We start from the raw sequence: 27354 nt of genomic DNA, 5'->3' as shown, positions 1-27354 counted from the left end.
GTTTAGCTACTCTCTTTTTAATACGCCCATTGAACATGTGCACATGTACAAATATCTTGGGGTTCATTTCACGTCAAACTTATCATGGGAAGCTCATATTAATTACGTCGTTGTAAAGGCAAACCAAAGCCTCGGTTTTTTGAGACGAGCACTACATATGGCTAATCGGGAGACAAAACTCATAGCTTACACTGCCTTTGTTCGCCCGCAGCTCGAGTATGCATCTACAACATGGAACCCCCACCAGGCTTGCCTAATACAGAAATTAGAGTCGATCCAAAACAGGGCAACTCCGGTTCATTCTTAAAAACTACACAGACACTAGCATTGCTACGCTAAAAAAAGAACTCGGTCTTCCACTGCTTGTGGAAAGAAGGAAACTGACCAGACTAGTTTCATTACACACTTTTTATCATCAAGCCCCTTTAGAGAGAGAATTATACTGTCCTGCGGCTCATCACATTTCTCCTCGTACATACTATTCTCAGAAAGTTCATGTGGTAACACCAAGGACAAACCTTTTTAAATTCTCTCCACTGCAGTTATCACTTTCAGAATGGAACTCTGTGCCAGAACATATTGTTACAATTCAAGACTCATCTGGATTCAGAGCTGCACTTGCTGCTTTTCTCGATATTTAGCAACCTTTAACCCTGTGTTTTTCCTTTCTTTGTTTTTGTTTCTTGTCAAAGCCCCCCCCCCCCTTATGTGAAGCCCTACGGGCACTTTAAGGGAACAATAAATGAAACGAAATGAAACATAATTATGCAAATTTGATGTAGGGGATATGTTTCACATTTTATTCGTTAGCAAGAATATCACAACTACCGTAAAATACCGAAGAAATGCCCACCCCCATTTTATCAAAATATGTGTAAAGCCAACTATGGGCGCTTATTAGGGCGCTTGATGTGTACCTGCCCAAATTTTCGAATTTCAAAAATGTTAATAGTGGGCGCTTGTACAAGTATGGGCGCTTCCTCGGTATTTTACGGTGGCTTGCGCATATATCGTAATAGCGCACACATGCGTGCCTTACCAATGTAGTTTTGCCACGCAGACCGTAAAAGAGATGCTACTAAGAGAGCTGCTATGAAAGGGAACAGACTTTCTCGCTCTTTGGACGCACCCACAAATTTTGGAACACAATATGGTCCCGACGACGGCTAGAACTGAAAGTTTAGGTCCCAAACTACATACTATTCGACAGGTTAAGCCTTACGAAAGGTTGGGGGAGCTGTGAAACTGGAAAGAAGAAAGATTAACAGTTCCCTTTCGTACTGTCGCCAATAGTGCCAATCTTTTGACAAAATAGCCATTGATAGGCTAGACTTACAGACCGGAAAATGGGGTAGATTTTTGCAAATTGACTTTTCTATGTCAAACTCTTTCTGGAGTCTAATGAAAAAATAAGGATGATGATGACTGAGTGTTGCCATGATCTGGTCCAGGGTTTGGCTCAATGCTGCGAGCCATTGGGGCCCAGATTGAGAAGACCACCAACCGGGAGGCCTGCAGGGACCTGAGCGGACGCAGGCTCAGGGACATCAACCACGAGACGCGGTAAGTGCTCTCCTCTCGTTGGTCACTTGGACATTTCCCCTTCTCTGAAGCTTCATTCGTCGTCTTTTCATTCATTTTTTTTATCACGGTTCAACCCTAACGGGGCTGTGACAGGTGTGGATTTCGTGTTCATACGAAATGTATTACAGAACACAAAAAAGACTCAAATCAATACCACAGTTCATATACAACTAAGAAGACAAAGAAAACAATAATTGGAATACTCTACAGTGCTTGCGCTGTCCACAATCTCGGATTGGCGGTGGCCGAACTGTGCGCATAATACCACCGTTGCGGCCCGACATCTGACATTAGTCAGTGTGCGTGGTCTGTGGGAAAGGCAAGTGCAGAACGAGCTATTTGCTGCAACTGGGTACATCGAATTAGTGGGCGTACAGGACACCTGGGTGGGTCTGTTCTACGCAGAGTGCCGAACCATACCCGAACCTGAGCGAAACCATTATTTTTGACTGAACTGGAACAGAGCCTTAACTGAAATCAAACGCTTGATATTGACCCTGAACCGGAACATAACCAGTATCTCATGTTGCGGTTACTGGTTCATTAGAAGACAGCTCAATGAAATCAAATGTAAGTTACTCCCGTTTTTGTGGGTGGTGGTGCAAAACCAGTTAAATAATCCCGGCGATGGTGTCAGCGGTGAAATGTTGCCTAAATAAATGGCAGCAACTCAGAGACAGCTCAATAATAATGAAACAAATCAATAAATAGTTCCATTTCTATGTGCAGCATTATTCGATGTCGGCGAGTAGGCGTGGTAGCACGCATGTCTGTTTGACTATGTCAAGAAGCCAAAAAGCTATTCTTTGTCTGCATGTATTTTACTTCAAAACAATACTGCTTAAAGAAAGAAAAAAACAAACATGTAAAGATCAAAATAAAGAGAAAAATTGACAGCTACCAATATGTGTTTGTTTTGCCGTGGCAAAAACTGGAGGCACCAGTGGAGGGGCAAAGCCACCAAGAGTGCAACACTAGGGCGCTGGGCGAGGGTCGCTTGGACGTTGTTCGTCCAGAACTCTGGACGCTGCTTGAGGAAAAGCTTTTTTTGTGCATGTTTTTCAAATGCAACATGCTGCCTGTTAATATTTTTCTTCTTTTTAGTTTGAATCATCTTTTGACTTCCGTTCGTTGCCTTTTCGTCTTCAGCTCGGTCACTTGAGGCGTTCGTGGCAGGTAGTTTGCGAGTATGCTGGGTGCTAATGTCACGTTGTCACTGTGCATGCTGACCGATTGATTTCACATGCGAGCGCTTAGGTACTGTTTCCGAGCACCTTTACAACCACATAATTTCTGTAAGATGGTGTTTGCAATAGAAATTAACAATCAAAAAACAAAATTGGGCATATTGTGAGCAGTAGCTCGACTTTAGGCAAATGTGAAGCCGTGCCAAATGGACTAGTGAGTGTGGGCACGTGGGCTGGGACGTGAAACAAGGCGAACGAGCTACGCCAGTTCTGAAAGGGCACTGTTCAGATTGTCATCCTTCACAGTGTCCTCTCAGTACTTCCTGGAAACCACCATTGGAGGCCCGAAATAAACCTTCTAGCAGTATGTTTGTTTTGCTGTCCTTGTTTACGCAGCACAGCTTAGAATTACCAGATTTTAACGCAGTATCTGTTTAAGGAGCGGGATACCCCAGGAAAGTGGTACGGAACACCACAGAAACCATTACAAAATTTTTAACACATACCATACTTCAGAGGACAATCTGTGGAAAGAGTGGTCGATTGAGAAGAAAGAATGAAATTCTAAACTCGCCCCAATGGGAATCAAACCCACGACCCCATGATTGTGTGCTTGACATCCTACCATGAGCCACTAAGCGGGTAGACGCAAAGCTAGCCGGCTTTGTCTCTACCGTGCTGGTATCTACAAACTGTTTGATTGCGAATGCCAAACAGTTGGCGGTCGGCATTTCCGCTAGAACAGTTTATAGAAAAAAATGACTATTTATAGAATTCAGATCAATCGAGCATTTTCGGTAGTGTTTTTAATGCAGATGACATCGAGTCGATACATTTCTTTTCATAACGACTTTGAGCTGTGAACTTTTCTTTTTGTTTAGCACAGAAAATACACAACCAGCTGCGGTATAAAATACAGTTTAGAACCGGCTCGTGCTTGGTGAAACCGATTACTGGCCTGTAAGGTTGCCGGTTGTTGCGATCCAGGTGATCAGTCACAGAAATGCCGGCGAAAAAGGCGGGCGGACGCGTGGGTCCTTGCGGCGTCCCTTGTGGCATCTGTTTTGGTTTCCATTGACTGTCTGGCTGCAGAAGGACCTACAGCAGAAGGGGCGTTTGCTGCATCCAGCTCCAGTTGGAGATGAAGCGTTGTTGCAGAGTTGTTGTTCCTGACTTATAAATAATAAAAGGTTAGATGAGACGCATTTGTATTGTCGCGAAAAGACTCATTGTTTGTAAGAGAAAGAAACCAAGAGTGTATATACACAACTACCGTAAAATCCCTTATGATTGCCCTCCCTCAGAGATCACCCATTCCATTTTTCAGCTTAATATTCATAACGTAAAAACTCAGAAAAATCACCCACCCCCTCGATTCGGACATTACACAGTGTCAGTCGGACATAATGGAATACCTGATGGGGATTACATCACCCGTATAATCTGCGGTACTGGTACATGTGACGAGCAAGTTTGCAGGGGGTTCCCGCGTTTTTGTCCGTGATCTTCGCACGCAATATTGTTTCCCGTGGCAAGTTTGTAGCAGGTTTCCGCACATTTATCGCACTGCAAAACGTGGGTCTGCTGCATCCGCAATCTGCGGTATCCTTACCCGTGACACGGGAGTCCACAGCGAATTCCCGTGTGTTTATCGTGTCGTAAAACACGAATTTGCCGTTTAGCGATCTGTGGTATCGGTGCCCATGTCAAGTGGTTTGTAGCAGGCGCCCCGGTGGTTATCATTAAATATTGGATAAAAGTTTGCTCTCTCATCCCAAAAGAAAGCCCACCTCGTGGTTTTCCCCATTTATCTCTTCATTTTGGGTGGGCGTCCTTACGGGATTTTACGGTATGTACGTACAAAATAGGGTCAAAACTACAAGTTGAAGGAAACTGGGTCCAGCTCACGAGTTGGTTGGTAAGGGGCACTGGTTGCTGGCTGAGGTAACCGACATGGGGAGTCAAGTTGGGTGGGCGGAGTGCTTCGTTGTTGAGACCTTCGTGGTAGCGGGGTCTTCCGTAACCGGAAGGATTCGTTTCTGCTGAAAGTCATGTGATGACGGTGTCTGGTCCCCGCTTCCCATGAGGTCGACTCAGTTTCGGGCGTATCGGTGCCAACTCCCCTCGGGAAGTGGAAGACTCCATTGAACCTAGAGGTCTAATGGAGTCTCCCGCTTCCAAGGTCTTCACGCTGCACGGCCTAGTTTGACCGTCTTGTGCTGCTCTTCCTCCCCACGCACACCTCTTTGGTGGCTTCCTTTGGAATTGACAACGACAGTGTGCGCCCGTGTGCAGGCTGAAGCGGTGGGTGGCGCGTCAGGCGGAAGCCCAGCGGGAGCGGCGGCGCCCCCAGGAGGCACCCCGGCACACCTTGGACGACCCCGAGTTCCAGAGGCAGAGGGACCTGCTGCCAGACAGGGTCCAGGAGGCAGTCTCCCACGGTGAGGCTCTCCGTACGCTGAGCCACGGCCGGGCCGGTCGGGTAACCCGGGTTTGCACGCCCGAGCCTGCCCTTTGATGGTCAAATATTTTTTTTCCCTTAAGATGTTTCCCAATAGTCTGGCTATCTTTTCAAAGTAGTAGTTTAAAGGAAAGGTCAATGCGCAGGTTTTTTAATAATTGTCAAGCGGGATCACATACAGAGCTTGCAAGCTGTTTAGGTCTAGAAGCATAAAATAAACAATAATGAAGGCGTAAAGATGTCACCTTTTTCCAATCGGTTTCATTTTTGCGCATCCGCTTCTGCGACATTCCAGTGGCTTCAAAGTGCTAACCGGAGCAACTTTGCAGAGCCTCTCCTTTGGGCAATGAACTCTCATCCTGCAAATTTAATTCTGAAAATTGTTTGAAATCTGAATGAGAAGAGCCAGTACTCCCATTGGCACTACCGCCAGAGTGGCCGGTATGCAACACGAACCTCATGGGGGCGGAATGTCTGATTTTGAAAACTATAAATTGCCCTGCAAGACAAAACACTGCTCAAATATAACGTTTATAGTTCCAAATAGCAACATCTCCCGTAGTGCTTGCAGTATTCGTGTTTAGGCGGGCACTTTCAAATGTGTAATGACCGCCGTAAGTGTACAGCGGCAATTGTCAAAGGATTAAAGAATGCTGTGCACACGGGGGAGCGTTTGGCACATGGACGGATGACTCTGACCTTCTGGAACAATGCCTACCTAAACCAAAAAATCACTTGGGGGGGGGGGGAGGCAGGGGCAGGAACAGGAACACGAGTAAAGCCGAGAAATTTGTGACCTTGGGGCACTCCTTAGGGTACTCTGGGAAGCTTGGTTGGAGAGCCTGTGGCCTAGAGTGAGGATTTTCAAACCAGGTTCCTAGGAACCCGGAGGTTCCTCAGAATGCCCTCGTGCGTTCCCCGAGCTGTCGGATTTACTCTACCGTCCCTCCCAGTCTGAGTGCTACTTTAGTGGACCTAAGCCACCCGCTGATGTACGACCCTGAGGCAAACAAGTCCTTTTGGGTACATTATTGTTTACGAGATTTGTAGGTTTCTGCGCCACTTTATTCCACCAGTGCCAAGTCTCGGAAGGGTTCGTTGGCAGGCAGAGATGGAAAAGTTTGACAATCCCCGGTCTAAGGTATTGGCACTCCATTCCCCAACATTCACAGGGACATTGCCATTCCGTTGCCTAGTGCAGTGCTGGTGCAATTGGCAGTGGTTGCGATTCAAATATGCACATTCCCATGTGTCGCGAAGTTTGGGCAATGTTGTTTTGCTCTCTCAAGGACTTATAACGTTTCTGAAGGACAGCAAACGGTTCCATTTTGTGCTACATAGCCTCGGCAATGTAGCATGGAATGGTCGACGCCGAGTATAGTGATGTAGGGTAAAAGTAGCAATGCCATCCTCGTCGCATATGTTAGGTTTTAACATAACATTTAATGCGTGTCAAGACATGGTTACAAATTGGTTACAAGCGGACCACCTTGGTCTGCCAACAGAACTGACTCCCCCCGCCAGTGCACCACATTTTAACAACATGGGCGCCGCTGGACCAACACCACCAAGCGCTTGTCATAGCTGCGGTGGCGCTACTAGTCGGACCATAAAGTGTGAAACACATATACGACGAAACCGTCCGATCCAACGTCCGATTCGACGTCCGATTGCTGCTCCGACTCCCCGCAAACGATTATCCGAGACACATGCTTCTGACCGAGCTCTCGATGCGTCATTTCGACGGTTCCGATCGGCTCCACCCAGTTCTGTGACCAGTGCGTGTTGCCTGACTTTCTACGATCGCCCTTCTGCTCAATAGAGAAAACTGGCGTAATCTTTCTAGGTTCTAAAACAACACTAAATGGCTCTAAATAAAATATAACTTTGTTTATATATCTCATTAACTCACTCGGAGCTAATTGACTTGCCCATTATTACCTAGGTTACGAGGTTGGAGGAATTCAATGTCAAATGTTGGCAATGGGCTGGGTTGTCAATCTCTTTTGTGCATTGTTCGCGCCGAAGTATGTAGGTCGACGTCGGCTTTGGCGATGTTGCACGTTCAGCTCTGCTGGAGACTCCTTATGCTAGAAAAAAAGAAGCTTCTTCTGCGGGAGCGCAGAAAGAAGCGATGTAATTCCATGAAACCCCCGTCGTCGTCGTCGTCGTCCTCCTCCTCCTCCTCCTCCTCCTCCTCCTCCTCCTCCTCCTCCTCCTCCTCCTCCCCCAACCCCTTCCCAAGTTTAGGCCCTTCGTAAACATATAGAGAGGGTCACAGCCTCTAACCTGTGAAAGGAACATGGGAAACCATTGCTGTTGCACTGTATACGTACGTGGAGATCCCGCCAAGCCTATGCCTCGCGCGACAAACGTCCAACTCGCAAGTCGCGCATTGGCGTTTCTGTACAGTGTTTTCCTTTGGTTCCTAATCGCCGGCCGACTCTCGATCAGCGAAATTATAAGTTTGTTTTCCGGCGCGCGAGAGCTTTTTGCCGGAGCGGTGGCCATTACAGAACGTTGGAAGAGGGACTCACAACCTGATCCTTGCTCCTGAATAGCCCGCTTCCCAAAACGAAACACCCTCATGACGTTCCCACTACCTGCGTCCTCATTGGCTGCAGCTATCCAACCACTGCAACCACCTCTGGATGGTCGGTTGCATGCCGCAGTGCCGTTCGGACGTCACGACACGGCCAAACAAGCCGCGTCCGACCTTCGTATTGCCTGATCAGACGTCGGATCAAACGGTTTCGTCGTATGTGTGTTTTGCGCTTAAAGGCCGGCCCGCAAGCAGAGAGAAGGAACCCGGCCCTCACTTTCCTTCTCGCCACTAAGAAAGGAGGAAATCGCCTCTCATTACCTCCTCGCCATTTTCCGACTTTATTTTTGTTTTTGCCGGCTGCCTGTTTTTTTTTTGTTTTTTTTTTACATGTTTGGGGTGGAGGAGATGAAAGCTTCAAGGATTTGAAAAGATTATCCAGGAGCCAGCCGCCACACCTGCGACAAGGAGCTGAACCAACCGAGTAGCTGTTTTGAGCGAGCTTGGCACTTGCTCTTCCCGACGAGTTGCATTGGCTCTTTTTTAGCATTGGTTTGGAGGACGATTCTTGCTTGGTTGTTAGAGCACACATACCTTGTTCTGCCCAAAGAAGTAGTCATTGAAGTATCAATTTTAATATAAATATGTGATTTGGCATCTTTCGTTCTTTAGGCGGATTCATGGCGACAACGGGGAGTACGAGCGGCGTTTTCTGTATACCAGGGATGGCGCTCTATAGACCAGTGGTTCTGAATCATTATGGTTCGTAAACCGGCAGAGGTGACGGAGGATCCCATCCGTCACCTGGGTCTAGCACTTTTCGGTGTAGAGCGCTTTGCTGTAGGGCATTTCGGTGCGGACTTTTTGGTGCACAGACATTTCAGTGTACGGACTTTTTGCTGCAAAGACTTTTCGGTGTGGGACTTTTCGGTGCCCGGATATTTCGGTGCACGGACATTTTGATGCATGGACATTCCACGCTATGGTTTGCTCGCCGGCATCCCTTTTCCAACGTACGCAGACACGCTTCACATCGTGTTTGCGCGTTGAGTTGATAGAGATAGTCTCCTCACTAAGTTTTTGGCTTTATTATTGGTCCTGCGTGTAGGAAAGGTCCCAAACAACAAGACGTTTGAAGTTGTTTGTGTGTTCAGAACAATTTTGAATATCTTCAAATGCGCCTCCTCCGCGTAATCGCATAGCTCCGATTTTACTAAAAAATTGTGATGACCTCGCACGACAAAACAAAAAAGTAATTATTACTTGTAACTCATTAGGGAATATAGTAGGCGTGTGCTGGTAAAACATAAGTGTAATCAAAACAAATATTGATCCGAATCAAGTAAACAAGCCGAATTTGGTGAATGCTAAATCTATTTTATTTGGTATCAAATGTTTGCTCATTCTTGCACGAAAAAAAAAAAAAAACAGTGACCACGGATCATACACAGTGTATGATCTGTGGTCAACGTCTCCTTCCATGCCGTAATGATGTCGCCGCACGTAAAGAACTGCCTTACAATCGTGCTTATACAGGGCGATTTTTTTTTTTTTAACGACTTGACATTTTTTTTTAAAGGGACGTCAGAGTTACGCAATTGCGGTTTGTGCCTTATCTGTAGTAATCAAAAACACCAAATCATTCATTTTTAAAGAGATGCAACGCACGTGAAGTAGTTCACGGCGTCCTAAAAAGCCTAATTTGGACGCGAATCGTGGTACCGCAATATTTTCGGCCGCCGCGCTCCTCGCCCCTTCTACAGTGGCGTTGTCACAGCGATGCGCATGATTTGTCACTTTGGCTTCATGGCGTTAGGCTGTGGCACGCGGAGATGGATCCCACATAAAATCAGAACTATATTTTCACGCCCAAATTAGGATGACGCCGTATCAGGACGCCGTATAATAGTGTACGCGCGTGACATTTGTTTTACGAATGGATGGTTTGGTGGCTTTCGATTATGGCCAACAACGTCCTAAACACACAATGCCGTTTTCTTTTCTAATTAAAATGTTAATTAGCGAATTTTAGGCAATCGGTTGGTTTTAGTTGCGCTCTTTCTTGAACCTAATCCTCGCCTGGTCGTATAGCTCACCTACACAAACCGCAATGGCGCTAATTTTCACTGGACAACTTAGTGGCTTTCGATTATGCCCAACACCTTTATAAATCAACTATCCCGTTTTCTTTTGTAATCAAAAAGTTCATTAACAAATGTTACGTAATCAGTCGGTTTTTGTTGCGTTCTTTCTTGAACCCAATCTTCGCCTGGACGTATAGCTCACATCCACAAAACGTTAATTTCCACGTTTTTTCTAGTATCCAGTAGGTGAAAAAAAAAACACACACAAAAAAACAACGTTGTATATAAAACAGAGGGCAGTTCTTTTCTGATATAAATAAAGCCAGGGGCACGTGTCTTGCATGCATCTCTTTTTTTTTTTTCGGCCTATAAAAACAAATCCCGTGACATTCGAAATTGAGTTTATGATGGGGCGGGCGCTTTATCACGGGGTATTTTGTCATGCTTCATAAGCTTTATTACTAGTCAGAAGGAAGCCACGCGAGCCGTATCACATTGCAAACAGCTAATTCGGGTGTTTCTCAAGGAGCTCTAGAACTTTCCAATTGACATTTCGGTTATTAATACATTTAAAAAAGTTAGGTACTTACTCCTAAACATTTAATTTATTAGGCATAATTAAAAATACTGCAACTCTCGCAAGACGTCTTCACAAAATATAAAGTTGGTTTCATTGGCGTAAAGTGGCTGCGCTCTAATTTCGCGTTACAGAGATTTGTAAGCGTCTTCTATTTTTATGCTTGGTCTTTAAATATTCGTGAAAAGTATTCGCGACCTTATCTGTCAAGCCGCGTAAGCGGACAGCGCGGCCTCCTCGGCAAGCTGTTCCCTCATCGAAGACGACAGTGAATAAAAGGTACGATCAAAATCTTAATGCCTGAAGAAAGCTCAAGTTTAAAATAATTCTAAGAGTGTCAGTTGATTTTATTTCTACTATATTCAAATTTCAACACTCGTCGCAGGCAGCATGAAAGAAAGCACTGCACTCTTGGCGCAAAAAAGCTATTCGTCATATAGTAAATGCCCCATACGATGCCCACACAAAAGAATTATTTGCTTCACTCAATGTGCTTCCCTTCCAGCACTTATACAATTTTAATCTAATAATGAAATATAAACTTAGCATTAAAAATAACAATTCCACTTTTATCAAGTTGTGTAACCTTAAAAGGCCTCATGATGCATCGTATAATATTAGAAAAAAGGATTCCTGGCTGGTACCCTTTTCCCGTACTAATCATGGGTTAGACAGGCTGCAACACCGCATGCCTAGTTGTCTAAACTCTTTAGAGAAAAGGAACCTTGATATACACACCATTTGTAAAAAAACATTGAAAGAACACTTTTTCACACAGTGAATAATTGTGCAAAAATTTTGTTGTATTTGCTTATATCTTTCCTGTATAGAAGTGTCGGAATACATGTTTTAGTGTGCACGATGTCAGTATTAGTTTATATTTGATGTAAATTGATTACATGTATATTTTTCATAGTTTGAATTTCTGTGTATATGTCTTGTCAATTTTAAACTGTCGGTTTGGTTGTTTCTTATGCCAAGGTAGGGGCAGGAACCCCAACAAGCTACTGTATTGTAGCTTTTTGTTCCTGCCCTGGCATTTTTTGTTCGACAAGGAATGTCAAATAACGAATTTGAATTTGAATTTGAAAAAACCAGTGTCCAGTCAACGGTCCTACACTCAAACACGCATCACAACCCGACCTGTTTGAAAAATGAATGATTTCCAGGACTTTTGGAAGAAAAGGCGAATTTTCTACTGAGCGTGATATTTTGTGGACCCAAATGTCCTGTAGCCGAGATCGGTGGTTCATAGCTTCAGGAAGGCGAAGAACGATGGATGCATTATTTCTCGCGGAAGTACTGTTTTGACGTTGAATTCCACATAAAATTGTATTTGCACAAATTGGGGGTGGCACGATACCGAACACCGAACTTGCTTGATTACTTTTCCTTTAGAGGCAACATAACCAGGCATAATCTACAGATATTGCAGAATTTATTTTAATCGGCGTACAGCGCGAAAGTCAAGTATGGACATAAAGAACACAATAGAGCTCTACATTTCTACTGCATTTGAATGAAAACTTCGTAATACTTGCTGTCTTTTAATAAATGGCATAATATGCTACTATTGCTAGTTGCACTATTTTATGCGAAGAAAATTGTGATTTTGCGGTTCAATCTCTGTGTTTCCCGTTCTCTTTGCTGATACGCAAGATATTTGGCGGTTGTCGAGTTTTCAGTTACATTTGCTGACAGAAACTAAATGCACGTTTAAACACGAAGAAATTTTTTTCAAAGGCTGGAGATAGATGAAATATACCATAAACCGTCTCACTTTTTATGGAAGTTTGTTTTTACTCTTCTTAGTAGCTTCAACGTGGCGGCCGTCACTCTAGAAAACACCTGTAGTACGAACCTATATATTATGCCCCAGAAATGGTCAGATTGTGTCCCTTTGACTGCAATATCTTTGACTTGTATTTACTCATAAATATTACTTTGAAAAATAAATAGTGATACAATCACTCTTCAGTGTGCCCTTGTTAGAACAACCAATTTTCAACTCTCTGGCTGGAGCTCAAAGTTCAGATACAAATACCCACCCTTTTTCCTTCTGCTGTGGTGTTCAAGTTCCGTTCACTCGAGATAATTATGCGGTGTTGTAGCGTATGTGGCCGCATGCGGAAGTATCTGAATGTAAAAGAACTTGTTGTTGGGCTAGTTGGTGTTGACTATCTGCAGCTGCAGAAAAATAGTTAAAAAAAAGGAGAAAAGCGAGCCAGCCCGAACCCTTCCGAGCTCATATCCAGCCTGTTTAACTAATCCCTGTTGTTCGGGATTGACGCAGAGAACCTTGAAGGGTTACAGAGATTTTGTCGGGGGGCCGGTAAGCCCATTAGCACTCGTGCGAGAAGGCCGGAAAAAACGAGGAGGTAAATGGAGGAGGAAAGGGGAGGAGGAAAAAAGAAAAGAGGGGGAATCTTCTGCCACGCCGAAGAAAATTTTGGGCGCCCGCCTTTAAGAAGACTTCTCGCCTGCTTCGGTGGTGCGTGCCCGGTTTTACAAGTGTGACGCTGTCCCCGCAGGCCTGACAGTGGGTGGCAAGCGGCCCAAGACTGGAGGGGGCCCCCCGAAGAAGCGCAGGGCCCCGCTGTGGCTGGGGGCGCCCGAGATGCCCAGCTCAGAGGACAGCGGCGAGGAGGAGGAGTCCGGTGGAGAGGAGGAACCTCAAGAACAGGAAGAGGGAACAGGTGCCTGTTTTTGCTCACTTCTCGCCCGGCAGACTGTGCCCACCTCCGCCGGACGGGGCAGGCGGCTTCGTCTGCTTGCACTTTTATTGGAAGGAGCTGGCTTTGCGCGACTGCCGGCAACGTTATCGGACCGCCTCGGTTGGTGAACTCTGCTTTCGAGCATCGCCTACAAGGGGTCGCAGGCTCCGCACTGGGCGACGTTGCCATTGTTGTCGGTTGCCCTCCTCTGTGCCTTCGGACGAGCTGCTTTCAAAATATATGAGAATGTTATTTGCATAAATGTTTTAAATTTCACTACAGAAAAAAAAACAAAAAATTTTGCATAAAAAGTTGAATTTTAAAAATGCCCTATTTACATCCGCCAACATCTCGAGAGCATTCCCGGAAAGTTTCATTTGTTTACAGTACAAAGTTATTTTCTTATAAATTATTCTCGGTCCACCAATGCTAAAGAAAACGTACAGGTTTGAGCACTTTGAATACGTTTTTCTTCAATCCACTTTTTGATATGAATCCCACCTTAATAAAACTATCCTTTCAGTATGAAACTTTCTAGAGACTTAATATTTGCGGCTTATATGCCGAAATTTTATGAAGCCGGGTTACTCTAAACTTAGATTTTTCAATTTCATGTTCATTATGAAAAATTGTTATTTGTAGAATTTAATAAATGTAAAAAATGTTTTTCATAATCTTTTTTTTTTTTTTTTTTTTACTTGGAAAGTGAATTTTTTCTGGAATTTCTTCTGGTAGTAGGTGGCAACAGGTGTTCCAGTATGCATTTCACCAACCAGAAAATATGTGGTTATGAACACAATTTCTCAACGATAGATTCATTGAGCAGATTCCATGCAAAGCACTGCTTTACTTCGTTCTGGGGGTGTAAAATTGGTTCACAGGGTTGCAATTTTGCATGCCCTCCTTCTATATGGCTACAAACACCGCCTGCAAATATCACGCCAATTAAGCAGTTCATTAGTTTACAATTCCAGGTGTAGTGTCCCCCTTAAGACCTTGCACCGGTGGTTTCTTGTACGTTGCTTCGGGCATGGGAACACATATAAAATCCTCGCATACTAGGGTTGAAAAGAAAAAGCGTCTATAGTTGTGCGGTGCATTTACCGTAGATTCATCTACTCTCACAGAGTCGTCGACGAAGAAATATCCACACATTTTACTGCATATCTCATAACTGTTTCTAGTTTTTGGAAATATTTGACCTTCACCCGCTCAATTTTTGCCTTAAAAATTAATTTCCTGCATTCAAAACATTTCTATACTCCATCTTACCTTAAAACCTAAAGCAGCAAATGCTACGAGCCTGCGGAGCCAATCCAAGGCCGTGCGAGCGTTGCGCAATCTTAAGAGAGGGGGCAGAGTGATAGGCGGAGAGCGTATCACGTGCTACGTTCACGGAGTGGGATTGGCCGAGATGGCTCGTAGCGTCCGCAGCGGCCAGACTTAAGGTGAGACAAAGTACATCCACAAACAAAATGGAGCCAAATTTAAAACAAAATTCGGCACCGCTATTTGTTGGCAGAACTACAAACTAAGCCACAAGGAAGCTCTGGTCGTTGAAATTGGTCGAGTACGCGAACTGGGGAAAGCAGACGAGTTACGCTCGTACAAAACAATTGGGGACGGCTTCACGTCAACGAGCTAGCTCATCCGAAACGGTCGAGGGGCTAAAGTGCAGAGCCGACGATATATGGTCGTTACCTAAAACTTGGAGTTAGCAAACGACGTTCGCTCGATCGGCGATGAAGACGGAGCGTGGCGTCCAATGTCTGGCCTAGACCTCGCTTTCCGATGCTCGGGAGAAGTCCGTCTCGGCCACCGTCACCGAATCCAGTCCAGAAACCGAGTAGAGACTAGTACCTTGCCAGACTAGCCCGCAGTCTCGCCAAACCAGCTGCAATTACTGAAACGGGTAGGGCGTGGGAACGACGGAAGATTGAAATGTGCTTCCTACCGTTCAAATAGGGCGATACGTCGCGCAACGCCTCGAGCTTCGCGAGGCAGGGCAGGGGCGCGTCTTTTGAATGACTCAAGCCTGCACTCAGTGCCTTCAGCCACGGGGGCCCGCAACATATCTCCGATCTACCTGGCGGCAGAGCCAGCCAGGTAGCGCGTGCTCGGGTACTCTTTCTTGATTCCCGTGGCATTGGCATAATAATGGTGTGCATTCTTGTTTTGGGCTCGGCTTTCCCCTAGCTTCGAAGTCAGATGTGCAGAAAGTCTGCAATTGTGACGTTTGGCTTAATACGAATGAAATTGGTAGCATAGGGCGTTTTCACAAAACGTCAATCAGTCGTTTCGCTGTTACTTTGTTTTTTCTAACAAATTTACTAATTTGAAAAATTGCATTGCAACCTGTTGAGCGTGGCGAGACTTATAAGCTTCTATGCTCTACGTGTATGGAGGGTCATGTAAAACTTCAGAATGCTCGTCTTCGACACACGCCGGACAGCTCGCTACAATGGTGGACAAAATTACGTCAGTGAAAACACCCCATATACTGGCAGTTGTGAGGCAGAATGCAGTGCAAAATTTCATCTGTGCACGTGAATTGTTAAGGGGGGACACTACCCAAAAAAGTGAATGTTTGATCCACTTGTGTTATTTAGATGCCATTTACAGGGCTTGTTTCTGTTGGTGCTGAGAACATACCTGCCAAATTTTGTTCACCTGGTGAAGTACAAAAAATATTGCAAATGTTCAAAGATGAAAGTGGGCGTGTCTGCGTAGGAAAACTATCGTTTTGAAATTGCTTGTAAATTTTTCGTTTTCATATGTTATATTGCTTTAAGGCAGTTCAGAGCAGATAACTATGGAGCTAAATTATACCATCTCTCAGGTCAAAAAAGCCACATAATCTCTTTTTTAGATTTCCATCCTTTGTCCAAAGTTTTAGTTCTTGAGCATGAAAGATAACAAAAATAAAAAAATACAAGCTCATAGCTATTTTCCTTTTAAAATTTCACTCAAGAAGAACTCATAAAAACGAATCCAAGTTACGTAATAACAAAACGATAGTTTTCCTAAAGTGAAGTTTATGCCAAAAAGTGGAGCGGAGAAAAATGCGCTCAAAGTGCTCCAGTCTCTACCTTTTCTTTAGCATCGGAGGACCAAAAATAATTTATAAAAAATTAACTATGCACTGTAAACTAATGAAACTTTCTGGGAATACTCTCCAGATGTTGGTGGATGTAAATATGCCATTTTTCAAAACCTACTTTTTTTGCAGAAATTATTTTTTCTGGGTAGTGCCCCCCCCTTAAAGAAAATTATAAGCATTTTAATCAGGAGCACAATGATATTCTTTAGGAAAACTAATGTAATGCCCAACATTTTTCTTTACTCGTTACGCAGCACAATGCCTGGAAAGTGCAACTGTGAAAAGAAAATTTCTAAGAAGTTGTTTATTTTGAGATAAAAAAAAAGTTTCGCTGAAAACTAAAAAAATTTTGCCTTTTTTGCTGTTGACAAAATTTTAACATCTTTTATAAAGGACGTCCACAAACTAAAAAAAAAACATTTGCATTGCCCATTAAATTCCAGTTATGAAAAACAATGAGTGAACCTTTCCTTTTGTCCTGTTATCAAACATAGTTTTCCAACGAGAAATTTATGCAAAAAGGTGGAACAGAGAAAAATATGTTCAAAGTGCTCGAACCTCTGCCTTTCCTTTAGCATCGCTGGACTGAAAATAATTTATATAAATATAACTATGCTGCATAAACAAATTAAACTTTCTGGGAGGACTCTTTACATGTTGGTGGATGTAGATATTCAAGATCGGCCATTTTTGCAGGAATTTGTTTTCTTCTGGGTAGTGTCCCCCCTTAAGGGAACGTAAGCATGACACCTCTGCTCAGCAACAGGTTCCACCCCAGAGTGGGCGGCAATAGTTGAGCTACCCACAAGTCTGACCGACTGCCCATCTCTCCTATGTCCAGCCCCTCTCTATACTCCGTCTCCGGTGGACGAGACTACGCCGATTTTCAGAATGCACGACGCCCCAGATTGCCGCGTTTGGCAGACCCTTGTGGCACTATGCAACAGAACAGCATAATCCCTGCGAACAGAATCGCCACCCACTTCTGCCGGGTAGGGAAAGTGCAAGGAACGCTGCAAGTTTGGTCGGCGACAGGCCGAGAACGGCTAAGAGGAGCTCGCGTTGCTCTGCCTGCAATGCGAGCTTTCTACCTTCGACGTCATCTTATGCATCTTAAGAAGGCATAAGAAGGCATGGTACAAGGCGTCGAGCACATGCTGGAGGCGTTCGAAAGACACGCCCATTCTGTTAGCGTCTAGGGCTGCCTTTGCATCAACTTGTTCACCGTCCTACGAAGTTGAGAGAAGAAAACACCATCACGTGCACACGCGGGTAAATCAACAAAGATTCTGGCGAGGTACACTGCAGTGAGGTACAGTTGCGGGTCGGCAGTGTCCGACCCGCAGCTCCGCCTTTCGTCCTTTCCCCAAGGTGTGCCTCGGCTGCCAGAGGCACTCCAAGTCTACGCATCGCCCATTGGATGGGGAGCACATTCTCATTGCGAAGTTTGTGCCGCAGAAGGCAGGGTTGGGCCTCCACTTTTCCGGTGAAAGTAAAAGTGCTTTTCCTCCGCAGGCAAAAGAACGGACGAGAGCAGCAGTCCCGCCGGAGAAGCCGGAGAGAGCGACCAACCACGGAGGAGCCCGACTCCGCCGCAATAAAGCTGCCACGTTGTCCCCTTCGTGCTTGCATCGTCGTTTACGCGCCTAGGAGGCTCCCACTTTATCCTTCAAAGGCGGCCGCTTGCACGTTCTCAACTGTACAGTTGGCGACGATGAAATGAAACCCCAGCTCATTAGATAGGTGGTGCCCTTAAAGGCCTGTTCACACATACACCGCAGCACCGACCTCTGTGCTATACGAGCTGTCCGCTGCAGGCGACCCTACCTTTTCCTGGTTCCACGCAAAATGCAGCACAGACAGTAGCACTGATCCAGCGCCGACTGCCTTATCTCAGTGCTGAGGCGCCTGTGCGAACCGGCCTTTCCCAATCGCCTGTGATCGTAATCAATCACCTGCGATGAATTTTTAAGCAGCGATTTTTAAGTCCGGTACGAAACCGACAGCGCATTGTGGTTGACAGTTGAGGCTGCTTCCACGGGTCCGACATGTGCTCGCAAACGTGACAGTTCTCGCGAATGCTCCGTCCACTTTTCGAACCCTGCAGTAGTAGTAGGTTTGATGATGAAACCAGAACATGTTGCAGTTCCGAGGACCCGCACTTCACTGTATGTATTAAAAAACTACTTCACCCAATGGCATGCCAGTCACGAGGGTTGACTTGACTTTTCAGTAGCTCAAAATCTTTTTGAGCTAGTACTATCGTAATATCTCGAGAGATGCCCTACCCTTCAAAAGTAGTCCACCCCTATTTTCGGCATGATTTGCTATTTTTCCAGAAATGCTGAAAAACTGCCAACTTCCAGTAATTGCGGGGCCAACGGTGATTTCGGCAAAAAAACGGTGTTACTTCACCACGGCGAGAGACAAGTGAACATTGCTGACTGGAAAGGACATTTGTCTTTGGTTCATCGCCCCTTCCTGAAATAACATTTCAAGGGTCACAATGTCTAAAACACATTTTTTAAACTTTTCTTTTATAACACAGAGAAAGTTAGCCAACTTCTTATTTTCATCCGATTTGCTATCAATTTTACGTGGGCTATCTCTAGGAATAATACGGTAGTTTTTGCAGAGCTTTCTGTTGCAAAAATTAAGAACATTTCATAAATTTCAAATTGATTTGGGTACGTTACTCTTCGAGTTGCAGCCATATGTACCCAGTTCGGAGTAATTTTTTTTAAAAGATTCTGTAACAAGTTAGACATTGTGTTAGAATTCAAGTCTGCTCTGACCATCATTCAAAAGCCAATTTATTCATTTCTATGCATGGTATCCTATTGTAAACCCAAGTTTTTGGGTAAAAAAAAAAAAGATGCCACACAAAACTGACAATTTCTGCATGACCAGGAAAGTGTTTAAGAGGTCATATTCTTTCTAACGTTACAAATAAAATGCTTGAAAATGGATTTTTCTCCTGTCAACTTAAAAAATGGCCAGAATTGAAGAGCAATTTCTGTTTTGTCTAGATTGACAATGTTTGAAACCATCATAAATAACAGGCTGGAATATTGATTAGAAATCAAGTCTAGACATGAAAGACGAAGTATCTGTGAACATTGAAAATAAGTGACATTTTGTTTTGGACCTCAAAAAAGTGTTTGATAGTGTGTGGCACAAAACAACAAAGTTGAGACATGGGGATTTGTGGAATTGCGCAGAAACTAGTAAAAACATAGCACGTGTATATAAGGTACCCCACGTCCCTTGTCAATGCAAGCTGTGGGGTATCCCTTCTGTTTCAGCTGTAGGCACATGTTTACCTTTATGTTCAGTTCATCAATTGTCCTATTAGAGCGCAGCTCTTAGGGGCCCGTTCCCGTCTTGAGCGGCGTCGCCGTCGGCGTAACCAAGGTCATCCCAAGGTCACGTGACTCCCCAAGGTCACGTGACCCCTTCCCCAAGGTCACATGACACCCAAAGTCACGTGGCTCCCCAAGTCACGTGACCCCCGATGACGTCATCAGTGACGTCACTGATAACGTCACCGGCATCCGCATCGTCATCATCACTGATGACACCGGCATCCGCATCGTCATCATCACTGATGACGTCATCAGTGAGTCACCGGCATCCGCATCGTCATCATCACTGATGACGTCACCGGCATTCGCATCGTCGCTGATGACGTCATCAGTGACGTCACTGGCATCCGCATTATCACTGATGACGTCACCGGCATCCGCATCGTCATCATCACTGATGACGTCGCCGGCATCCGCATCGTCATCATCACTGATGACATCACCGGCATTCGCATCGTCATCATCGCTGATGACGTCATCAGTGACGTCACTGATGACGTCACCGGCATCCGCATCGTCACTGATGACGTCACCGGCATTCGCATCGTCATCATCGCTGATGACGTCATCAGTGACGTCACTGATGACATCACCGGTATCCGCATCGTCATCGTCACTGATGACGTCACCGGCATCCGCATCGTCATCATCACTGATGACGTCATCGGTATCCGCATCGTCATCGTTACTGATGACGTCATCAGCATCGTCATCGTCACGTGACCCCCACCCAAGGTCACTTGATCCCCCCAGTACCCTTCCCTACTCCTTCTCAAGAGCTGCGCTCTAATTCGGCGTTACAGGGAGTTGTAAACGGCTTTCACTTTTTTTTATGTGCGCTAAAATATTGAGGTGGGCTAGTTGGTTCAACATGATGAATTAAAAAGCGCTAAGGACAGACACGGACATGAAGTTTAATGTGCGACGATATCCAGTCCTCAAGAAGTAATTATAAGTATGCATATAATTTGATGGTGCCACAAACCACTCTCTGAAAGGGACAGAGACGGGGTATTTATGCTCGTCGAGCTTCTTATTTTGACATGACCTATAAGGGCCCAACAACCCAGAGCACAACTTGCAGCTTGAAATAAGTCTTTCTTCTGCCCGAAAACGGCCAGTCGGGAGTAGACCTTTTGCTAAATTACCCAAGCATCCAAGTGAATGCTGGGAACGTAGGTACATGCGCTGTACATGCTCGCCTTCCTTACACAAGATCCCCAAAAAACCAAAATGAAGCGTTTGTGGAACGCACGTGCAAAATGCCATTTGTTTTGAGATTGCTTTCAACCAGTTAGCTGCAGACGCTAGCACACGCAGCGAGTGTACCCATGTTCCCGGCACTCTTTTTGATGCTCGGGCAATTTGGCAGGTCTAATGGCCGGTTTCAGTCACAGCTCGCTTTTGTTTCCATGGTCACGTGTCATTCCAACTATGTGTACCAGTGTTGCGGAATGGGCGCCCCCATTCGATTCCAATTCCATTCCCGGGAATTAGAGTTTTCGATAATACCATTCCTTTCAACTCCTAGGAATGGGACACTGGGTCCATTCCCACTCCTGGAATGGCTAAATCGTTCCATTCCATTTCTCCAATTCCTAAACGTTAAAAGTGTCACTTGACAGCTACATTCCGTTGCAGGGTTGGGCAGAAATATTCTAAAATGTATTTAGAAATACGAATACTGACATAGATGAAAATAATTGCTAAGATACTGATACTCAAGTCTCAAATATATCTGTAAAAATGTATAGCGATATGTATCGGAAATACATTTTACAAAGATGCAAAAATTCTTTGGAAATACAAATACAAGAATACATTTTAGGGAGGGCAGAAATATAAATCTGATAATGCAAAACAGTTTTCAAATTTCTTTGAGATGCCAACTGAGATGGGGCTTAAAGTTTGAAGTGGAAGTTTTTTGGTTTTTTTTTTGGTCACGAAATCAGTTTTCCGCAGGCTAGCACTTCGCCTTGAAGGTAGTGGTTCCGGACGAAGAGTCCTCAGTGGGTTCAAAAAAGGTTCAGTCAAGGATTGACCGCGCTCCCTTCCCTGGCATCCTGTCCGACTGACCAGTGATGCGAAAAGACTTCGACCTCTAAATAAATTCCATCAAAACATCACCACTTCCCTGTCCAATAAGGGCGCCCCTGTCAGCACTGATCACATGACGTCACGGTGGGATGAACTAGTATTCTTGAATCTGTAGGTGTTGCCTTGAACATGGAACTTTACCCACGCTGCTGTATGAAAAGACAATACCATGGGCGTACCAATCGGGGGGGGGGGGGGGGGGGGGGGCACTTGGTACCCCAGTTTTCACAGTCGGGGGGCAAGGCATGTGTTTTGCCCTCCCCCCCCCCCCCCCCCCCCCTGAAACAGCCGCCACTGGGCAAACACTGGCCGGCAGCATCCAAGGGATACCAAAAGCATCGCCCCCCGGCCTTTGGGGGGGGAGGGTCTGGCTTCCCCCCCCCCCCCCCCCCCCCCACTCAAAAACAAGTTGGTACGCCACTGGAGAATACATACTTTCGTTGCAGGTGACCTTGTTGAAGACCATGCAGGCAGTTGCATTTGAAATTTTTGATAAAAGCTGACCACCTGAAGCATCCTGAAGCACATGTCTTATTTTCTGTTACGGTTGAAAAATCGATACGGTAGCATCCCTGTTGTGGCGGTCCTTCCTGCCGACTCTCCGCCTCCAACGCATGAATGGCAGTCCTCAAGTTTCCCCTAGCATCATTCTAACAGAGACCTCGTGGATTGCGACCTGAGATGGCCGGCACAGGTGCGAGCTCTCCGGGAAACAGCGCGCTCGAGACGAGTCGCAGGTGTACGAAGTCTGGGTCCGCACAGCGAGGCCACGTCTGGCCTCCTTCCTGGGTAGCGGATCACCAGAGTAGCGGGTCACGTTCACGTCTGCTGATGACGTACCCTAGAGCCGTGCAATATTACAGGCGCAGACGCATTTGGATATGTGTTGAACTTTACTGGTGAAAGGCGCCACCGCCCACCCCCCCCCCCCTCCATCCTTTGTTCTTTGCTTTGACGTTTGTTTTTTGTATAGCAATTTTTTTGCGTACAAGTCTGTTAGGGCCTTACGCGGGTTCGCAGTTTCCCGCTCATTTTATTTCTGAACAACCGACTCCCTGACTGGCTCAGTATAACTGAACGTAAAAAAATAAATAAATAATTAAATAAAATATAAAGAAGCTGGCCCAATCCATTCCCATTCCATTCCGGGCCAAAGGCATCTAATTCCATTCCCATTCCATTCCCATTCCATTCCGGGGTCGCGAAAATGCGGAATGATTCCGGAGTCATTCCAACTCCGGAGTGGCAACTCCGCAACACTGATGTGTACCAAACATATTCAAAGTTGTGGGTCGTCCAAAGCATGCATCAATTATTAAAAATACAAACCCCATTTTTGTGACTTTCAAAAAATGTCAATGCGTCGATTGAAGAAAAAAGAATTGTGGAGCCCTCCCACTTTACGTGGAGATGGAGGACCAGCAAAGCTGTTATTTTTACGACATCTAGAACGACCTCAAGGACCGTGCCTAGAGGACGACTTCGAGGATGACTTCTAGACAGACCTTCAGGACATCGTCCAAGAGAACCTCAAGGACAACCTTGAGGACGATGCCACCAGACTGCAAATTTGTGCACTCCCCATCTAGATTTAAGCAGTATGCCATAGAGGTATACTCCAGATTCGTATAGGTACATACCTACATTGCTTTATTTCGCAACATTGCACGCGATGCTTAGGTTTTGTTATTTTCACTTTTGTACACCAAGAGGAGGTCAAACCCCTCTACGGTACCACACTGCAGACACGAAGGAATGCAAAAAGAATGCAATTTTCAAAAATGTTTTTTATTCAACCATTTATTTCTCTATGAATTAATGAGACAGCCGGCAAGAAAACGCGGGTATAATAAAAACGACGTAGGTCGGGGTTCCCGTCTCATTTCTAGGCTCCTCTCGCGCCACTGGTTAACAAGGGGGTCGCCAAACTGACCCAAGTTAGCTCGCTCGGTGGGTGTGGGCAACCGCGCCGCGCTCGGTTTCGAGCCGTTGCGGCAGCCAATCGCACCACCTAGGAACAAAGAAAGAGTAACTCCAAGATGCGGGAGGGGACACCCCCTTTCGAAAGAAAAGCGGCCTGCGAAACAATTTATTCTGTCCCGAAATTCTCAAGGAAGTAGGAACGCCCGTCGACGACGTAAATGCCGCCCGCCAGACGGACTCGTCGTCGTCGCCCCTTCCAAGCACTCCGCAGCACCAGCACCGGGCTGGCTCCCCAAAGGGGACCAAAAAGGGGCCGCGAACGATGCAACGCCGCCCGTAGATCGGAAATAAAAAAAGTGGAAATCCCAACACTTTGCAAGTAGCTTCGTCCCCTCGTTGCGGGCAGTCGGCGACCTGGAGGGCCCCCGACGCGCGCGAGATCTCGAGACGCCGCGCAGCTCGACTCGGCAACGTCTCGGCCGCGTTTCCCTCGCGGGACCTCGTGCGGGGGGGGGTCTCGTTGATGCGGGACACCGGGCTGCGCGTCTCGGCCGGGGTTCTCCAAGCCCCTTCGCCGACGCGTCCGAGGGGGAGCACGCCCTGGAATGGTCGCTCTTGGAAGGCACCTCGCCGTTGGCACCGTCCAGCCACGGCCGCCGAGGGAGGAGACTGTAGTCTGGGGGCGTCGCGTCTCCGGCGGGGTCGCTCGCCCGACGGGAAGACCCCGCTGCCGCGGCTGGCAGGTACACTCGCTTGAGCAGTTCTTCCCCCCTTACAAAAATACCCCCGGACAGTCAAACGCGCTTCAGCTGCTACCGGAAGCGTCTTTGTCGGCTCGACCAACGGAATTAAAAAGCCGCGGTAGCAATATATATATATATATATACTATAATTTTAGCGCACCGACGCTCGGGGATATGATATGCGGTATGAATACGTGTCGTGAAACTTGCGAGGAAACGATAAAACAAATTTTGTCGGAGATTTGAGAACGTGTAAAGGAAAGCTGCCCATGTTTGACGGCAAGGCGAGCGGTGGTGGCAAAGCCAAAGTCTCGCCGAACCCTTCTGCGCGGTTGACCAGTCTAGTTCAGTGCTCGATCGTGATGGGGTCTCCGATTCTGTGGTGTTTGAGATCGCCACCAGACATGGCCCTCCCAGGGGAGCCCAATTATATTTAGTCCCTCGACGAAGACTTCAGATCGGTTAATGCGAGTTGCAGAAAGGAACGGCCGTTGAGGTAACGAATGCCGGCCGTTTCGTTACAAACGGACCGCAGTTGCGCAGACGGCGGCCACTTTCAAAAAGGCACTTTGATTTCCGACCTTGCCGGCGAGAGAGAAGCAATTTAGGGTCCCCGCGTCGCTTACCAGAATCGTGGAGGTGGAAAAGAGATGCGTGGGTTAATAAATGCAATTAGGAATTACCGTCTAACACTTTTAGCTTTCCTCGCAAAAAAAATGCCACCGAGGACCGTGGCTTTTGTTCGATAGCACGTTACAAAAAATTTGCGACGGCAACGAAGGAAGCTCGGCGATGGAGCGGAGCACGTGTGCCCGGCGACTTCCAAAGTGCCTTTTGAAGATGGCCGCCCTAGCAAACCGGTTTCCTTGGCAAACAGATTGCGCCGGCCTCTCGCAGGAAGGAGAACAAGGGGGCGACGTAGAACAGCCCCGTTGGAAGAGGCGCCTGCAGCGAGGTGCGTCGGCAGTGCCATGCTGGCGTCTCCGGCGATGCCGGGGTGGCTGCAGCCGTGTCAGTCACAAGCCTGCAACAAAAGCAACGCCCCCAGCTTAGTCCTTTCGCGCAAACTGCGACTTCCGGCCACCATGCGTTCCTTTCGAATTTCGCGGCTGTCACCCGATTTCTGGATGCTCTTGTACGCTTTTCCCCAGTTAGGAAAATGTTCCCATTCGATCGGCACGAAGACGAGCGCTGCGTCGGTGTGTGGCCGGCGCTAGTTTTCTTCCGTTTTATGGCGCACCGTGCACTCACGAGGGCACCCACCGAACCACTCTGGCATACTTGCCGCGAGGCAGCTAAGTAGCTGCCTCGCCTCAGATACGATCACATGGTTGTGTTGCCGCAGGGTCGATCAAGATCTTGAATTCAGCTCCCGACGTGCCGCTTTCTCTCTAGCCACTAGATAGCGCTGCAGGCGCCGCGTGGCGGGCGAGGGGAAACCTCCTCGCCCATCGATCGAGATATACTCGGTGGGCAGGGGGCGAGAGGCCTCTGAGAACTTCGGACGCTACCGAGCCCAGGCAAGTGTAGGGCGACCAAATCTAGGGTAATCGCGGGACACGAGGCCTGGGGGCCCTCTCTGTGTTTAGCTTTGGGCTTGACGTGCGTTTGTAAACATTTGTAGGAACTCGCGTATCGCCGCCGATTTGCCATTTTCCACGTGGTCCGTCAACAACCCGAGTCCAGCCTGGTTCTTTTACGAGAGCGGGACTCCGCTCCCCGTTTATTGGTATAATAAGACACAATGCTGCAAAACACTTAATCTAAGCTACAAATGCACGCGACATTACACAAATATTTACAAACGCACGTTAAGCCCAAAGCTAAACACTGAGGGCCCCCAGGCCCCGTGTCCCGCAATTACCCTAGATCCAGGTCGCCCTACACATGCCTGGGCTCGGTAGCGTCCAAAGTTCTCAGAGGCCTCTCGCCCCCTGGCCCGCCGAGTATATCTCGATCAATAGGCGAGGAGGTTTATCCTCGCCCGCTACGCGGTGCCTGCAGCGCCATCCAGTGGCTAGGAGACTAAGCGGCACGTCGGGAGCCGAATTCGAGATCCCGATCGACCCTGCGGCGACACGACCATGTGATCGTATCTGAGGCGCGGCAAGTATGCCAGAGTGGTTTGATTGGCGCCCTCGTGAATGCACGGTGTGCCATAGTTTTGAAAGTGCGAAACCAAAAAGGGTGAGGTGCCAGCCATGTAGCAGATTTTGCGTTAAAAAGCGCCACAGGAGCAGCAAAATCGGCAGGATTTAATGGGCTTACGGCCTGCTAAATTTCGTAGGACGCCACCAAATGTTACGTGGACACGTGACTCGACACTACAATCGAGCAACTTGCGGCTTGAAATTATGGTGTCGCGCGACGTAATGCGACGTCGTACAATTGCACCACAACTCAACACTGTGTCGTGACCCCTGTAGAGGCACCAAATGTGGGACCGTTCTACCATTTCCGCCAAAGTTAGTGCAAAATATCCCGTTTCATTTAGTAAGAAAGCTACCGAGACTGTCCAGGCTGTGAATCTGTTCTACAACCATTGTACACGTGAAGGGCGGGCGTACCCAGGGGGAGGGGCCTACTGGCCCTGGCTGGACTGCTGCTGGATCTCGATCTTCTCAACGGTCATGTCCGGGTTCATCATGGTGGCTTCCTGGATGGCCTGGGCCAAGGCCCGGTCGTGGTCGATGGGGTCCCCGTCGCTCTGGATCGTGATCTTCTGCTCCACGCGGGTCTCCACCACCCCGTCACGCTCCATCTTGTACTGCACACACGCACGCTCCCATCAGGCACCTTCCAAAGTATCATTGGTGTGGCACAGACTTTGCGAGAGCCATCATGCACACGCACGTGGGTGGTGACGTTCCGCCTTAATTTCAAGAACGACAAGATATGATGTGCTTAAGCCACGTTCATGTGAATGTGGCTGTACTTAGTCCAGCTGCAAGTGCTGAGCTTTCACCTTTTCCTCGTG

The 27354-nt window shown here is 46.8% G+C and overlaps 2 protein-coding genes across 3 annotated transcripts in view; one reads left to right on the top strand and one right to left on the bottom strand.

The window, feature by feature from the left end:
• The window catches only part of LOC8036016 (replication stress response regulator SDE2), a 33376-nt gene extending 15506 nt beyond the window's left edge, over positions 1–17870 (top strand). For both annotated transcript variants that reach the window (XM_029976140.4, XM_002401320.5), the window contains exons 3-6: positions 1452–1563; positions 5067–5212; positions 12967–13131; positions 17765–17870. In XM_029976140.4, coding sequence (XP_029832000.2) covers positions 1452–1563; positions 5067–5212; positions 12967–13131; positions 17765–17850 — 509 coding nt within the window. In that variant the 3' untranslated portion in view covers positions 17851–17870. The remainder of the gene's footprint in view (positions 1–1451; positions 1564–5066; positions 5213–12966; positions 13132–17764) is intronic.
• Positions 17871–23478: 5608 nt separating this feature from the next.
• The window catches only part of LOC8036017 (protein 4.1 homolog), a 66880-nt gene continuing 63004 nt past the window's right edge, over positions 23479–27354 (bottom strand). Inside the window, 2 exon segments of the mRNA XM_029976145.3 lie at positions 23479–25401; positions 26945–27144. Of these exon segments, the coding sequence (XP_029832005.2) occupies positions 26959–27144 (186 nt within the window). The 3' untranslated portion in view covers positions 23479–25401; positions 26945–26958.

Source organism: Ixodes scapularis, unplaced genomic scaffold, assembly GCF_016920785.2.
Source record: "Ixodes scapularis isolate PalLabHiFi unplaced genomic scaffold, ASM1692078v2 ptg000005l_1___fragment_3__unscaffolded, whole genome shotgun sequence".
NCBI classification, from domain to species: Eukaryota; Metazoa; Arthropoda; class Arachnida; order Ixodida; family Ixodidae; genus Ixodes; species Ixodes scapularis.
Note: the sequence above shows the minus strand (reverse complement) of the source record. Positions and strands in the feature narration are given on the sequence as shown.